Source organism: Malania oleifera, chromosome 2 (genome assembly GCF_029873635.1).
Source record: "Malania oleifera isolate guangnan ecotype guangnan chromosome 2, ASM2987363v1, whole genome shotgun sequence".
Taxonomy (NCBI): domain Eukaryota; kingdom Viridiplantae; phylum Streptophyta; class Magnoliopsida; order Santalales; family Ximeniaceae; genus Malania; species Malania oleifera.
In genome coordinates, this window is record NC_080418.1 from 105,787,605 (window position 1) to 105,791,588 (window position 3,984).

Sequence of the window (3,984 nt, forward strand, 5' to 3'; positions counted from 1 at the left end):
ATAAACCTAACAATCAACATAAATTTACAAAGGAGTCACTAATAAAAATGTTCAAACTAGGAAGTCATGGAGAAACCTCTAGTTCTTATACAATTCCAAATGCAGGTGAACAAATCCAAAAACAAAGAAAACATTGAATAGGAAAATTTGAAGACTAGCAAGTTAATTATAGTTTTTTGATCATGAAAATGGGTGTAAATTGTTTAAAATCATCATGGGGATCAAATACAACGCAATACTCCAACATGAAATAAATTCATCACCAACCCTAAGTAGTGTGAGAAATGCCTTTAGTACTCATTTGGAACCCAACAAGAGAGAGCTTGCAATATTTTGCCTTTCCATCCTAGGAGCATCGAGTGACCATCTTCCTCAATCATAAAATCTTTGTGGTACATAGATATCAACTTCGCTCTTAATCTCTTCACGAGGTCCCTATTCAATGGAAGCTGCTTAAATCCAGCATTTGTGTTACGGGCCTGCCATTGCTTATATGTTTCAGGCCTCACAATCCTCTCAGAACCCTCACATGCAATGGTATTCACAACCTCTTGCCCAAGCATCCTTTGCTCAAACATCAACCTGCTTGGATTTTCAAGGGTAAATATTTTATCCGTCATATCAAAGCATGCATAATAGTAGTATACCGCCTCTTGGAACCGTCTAACAAAGAAGGGGACATTGAAGGATCCATTCGTAACACCATGGATAAATATTTTGGGATTTATCTTTCGAATTAGGTCTATTACGATATTTCTGTGGCTATTCAATGCAACTGTGTCATCAGGTAGACGATTCTCCAATTGGTATAGACAATTCACAACAATGACCTCATCTTTGTTGATCTTAATGTCATCAATTTGAATAGTGTCCCATTTTTTTGCTATAGCCTTATACTCAAATGAGATATTAAACCGTTCAAAATATTTTTCCATAGGATGCTTTGTCTCCCCAACTCCTTGTGCTTTTTGAGGACCATGTTGAGGAGGCTCTATTCCTCTAATGCGAAGATTGGGAGTTCCACCAACTCTAGCTAAAAGATCTCGTACAATGATGATCCACTGGAATCCAAATGTGGTACCAAAATCTATAATATGAACTTTTGTTGCTTTCTCAGTCACATCCAAAATGTACTGATTTGCAAAATTTAAACAGATCCTTCTAAAAGGACAGGCAAAGACAAAAGATCGATAGAATTTCAACACGTCAATAGGTGGTGGTGTCTTGGAAAACATGTCAGCACAAATTTGAGCCCCAGTACCCGCCAAGCGTGCCTCAAGAGCATTGGCAAAGTAATGTGCCATCCTCTGAGATCCAACACCAATATAAGAAGAGTGTTGCCTAATCTCTTTTAAAAGTTTATTTGTAGTCCTAATGTCAATACCAGCCTGGACTTCTGCACAACTAATAAGTAGATCACTTAAATCCACTACAACATTTCTTCTTTTTTTTGCTCGATCTTTTCCACCAATCAATCCACTAGCTCGGTTATTCTTGGAATCTTCATTAGCAGTGCACTCTGAATGCTCTTTTTCTATGTCAAGAAAAACAAAAACCTGGTGAAGCATGTTTGATAACTCTTCCACTTCGCCACAAAACGCCAAGTGCTCATTAGACCTTCCTTCTTCTTCTTCTTCTTCTTCTGCATCAGAATCACCTTTATCATTCTTCTCTACCACTAGATCATGGCTCTCAAAATCAATAACTGGAAGGTATTTGCGAGCTTTCTCTTCCCCTTTTCTGAACTGCTTTAAAATGGACCCATCCCTGCTGCTACTTGAAGGATTAGTGGTTACGGAAGGCTTCATCAATCCATCATAACAAATCCCCTTGGAACTGAAGGGCATTTGAGAAGTGGATTGAAAATTAAAATTGTTGGAACCATTATAATTGCGTGAAAATTTCTCAACAGGTTTACAAAGAGTGAGGTGGCTAGGTGAGGGAGGGTACTTCTTACCTAGAGCTTCGTGAAAAGATTTCTCTGTAGTTCTGAGAGCTAAAGGGTCGACAAAATTACCCAACTTCTCTTCTATGTCATCGCTCATGAGAATATCCACTATGTCCTTGGAAATAGATTCAAACAAGTGAGTTTCATCTTGAGAATCTTACTTCGGTGGTGGTGTCATTGTGGAAGGCAGAGCTAGGTAACCTGGGTCTCGCTCGGGTGGAACGGAAGGGACATTCATGAAGTTGGGATTAAAAGATGGAGTTTACTTCGCAAACTAGAGGTGTTTCTGTAAGTTTAAGGGCGAGTTGAGCTTCATCTCCAAAGCCTTCCTCGTATAATCTTCTTTACTTTCTCCTTATGTGTAATATATATCCCCATTAAACCATCTTGATCTTTAAAAAGAAAATGGCGTTGACTTTGTAAACTTTTTACAGATTTGAGATCAAGTGTTCTTGAGAATGCAAGATTGGGCCTTTGAATTTAAAATTGTATAGATATAAACAAATCACCATACAAAATTGTATTTGGTGGACTAAAAATTCATTTTTCTTTTAATTTTTTTTAATTATTGGAAGGCCAAATTTTTAAAATGAGGGAAGTCCTCATAGGTAGCAACTTGATACACATAGTGCAACCTAACCCAAAAGTTCACGCCATTAAGTCTAAATTATTTTGAATTTTATTCAAATCTACATAAATTCAAATCAAACACCCAATAAACTATGCTCATAAGAGCAATATTGAATTTTTTTTTTATAATTTTATTAATGACAATTGTCTCACACCGAAATGCATTTTCAACAAGACTATTTGTTATTTTAAAATTTCTTACTATGCATTTTCAAAATTTGAGAATAACAAAACCTTCTAAATATGTATGTCAAAGTTGAATCATTGGACTTTTTTTTTAATTTTATTTCCCATTAAGTTTTATATGAATTTTAACAATTATGTTGAAGCCTTAATTATATATATTTCAGTTCATTAGAAGGCAGACTTTAGAATAGATGGTAGTCAATACTTCTCCCTAGAATGCTTCCAATTTTTTAAGATTTGAACGTATGACTTTCAACATGAATATCTAATGACTAATGCATAAATAATTTTCAAAATGAATACTTATTTGTGAAACAGATCTTGTGGTTATAAACACATACATAATTAGCAGATTGAGATAAAAAACATAAGAAAGTAAGAGCACAATTACATGGTTTTACAGTTGTTTATATTCAAGGGATCTGCAAAATATTCATTATATCATCATGAGTGTTTTCGGGCTTCAACCCCAACTACTATTACGTTTATAGTTTTTCCATCCGATTATAAATGCAAAATATTCATAATATAATAGCATTATGTCCTAACTCAAAAATTCTCTATTATACCATATTAGGAAACCTCCCACCCGAGTTATAAGGAGACATTAGAGAGGTTAGAAATTTCCCATAGGTCTACTTAAACATTAACTTGTGAATAATCTTTCCAAGAGACAACTCTCCACTATCCATAAGTTAATTAATATAAGTCTATCTCACAAATTTATGTCGTTGCTATATCTTCAAGTTATATAGTCTAGAAATTAGTATATATAGGACATCATGTTGAACCAATGTTTTAAATTGCATTTAAAATTATTAAAAAATTTAAAAATATTAAATGTTGATGATATATATAAAATTTAATTTTTGTCCATTAATTTTGTAATTTTTATTTTATTTTTCTTTTTTTTTTTAAATCAAATATTAAAAGTGGGATACTTTGCATTTTTCTTTTCTTAAAAAAAATTTCAAGTTTTGAATAGGATCATAAAGAAAAGTTCTTTTATATGAAATTTGAAACCCACTAATATCATAACAATATCACACTATCAATCCAGCATATTTACTTAGGCAAGACAAGAGAATACAAGTTGATGCCTCAAACATTAAGAAAACATAATTGAGTTTTTGAATTCTAAACGTTATGAAAACTTGGAAAACACTCAATGTCACTTGAGGAACACGAAATACACTTTCTAAACTCTATAAATACGCCCC

The 3,984-nt window shown here is 33.5% G+C and overlaps 1 protein-coding gene across 1 annotated transcript; it reads right to left on the bottom strand.

Annotated features, from left to right (window-relative positions):
- Positions 1 to 290: 290 nt before the first annotated feature.
- On the bottom strand, positions 291 to 2,045 carry LOC131148298 (scarecrow-like protein 14). The gene has a single exon (XM_058098015.1). The coding sequence runs from the start codon at positions 2,043 to 2,045 to the stop codon at positions 291 to 293; it is 1,755 nt and encodes a 584-aa protein (XP_057953998.1).
- Positions 2,046 to 3,984: the final 1,939 nt, after the last annotated feature.

Excerpts from the sequence above, each read along its gene's own strand:
- LOC131148298 (XM_058098015.1), bottom strand. The coding sequence starts at position 2,045 with ATGAGCGATGACATAGAAGAGAAGTTGGGTAATTTTGTCGACCCTTTA.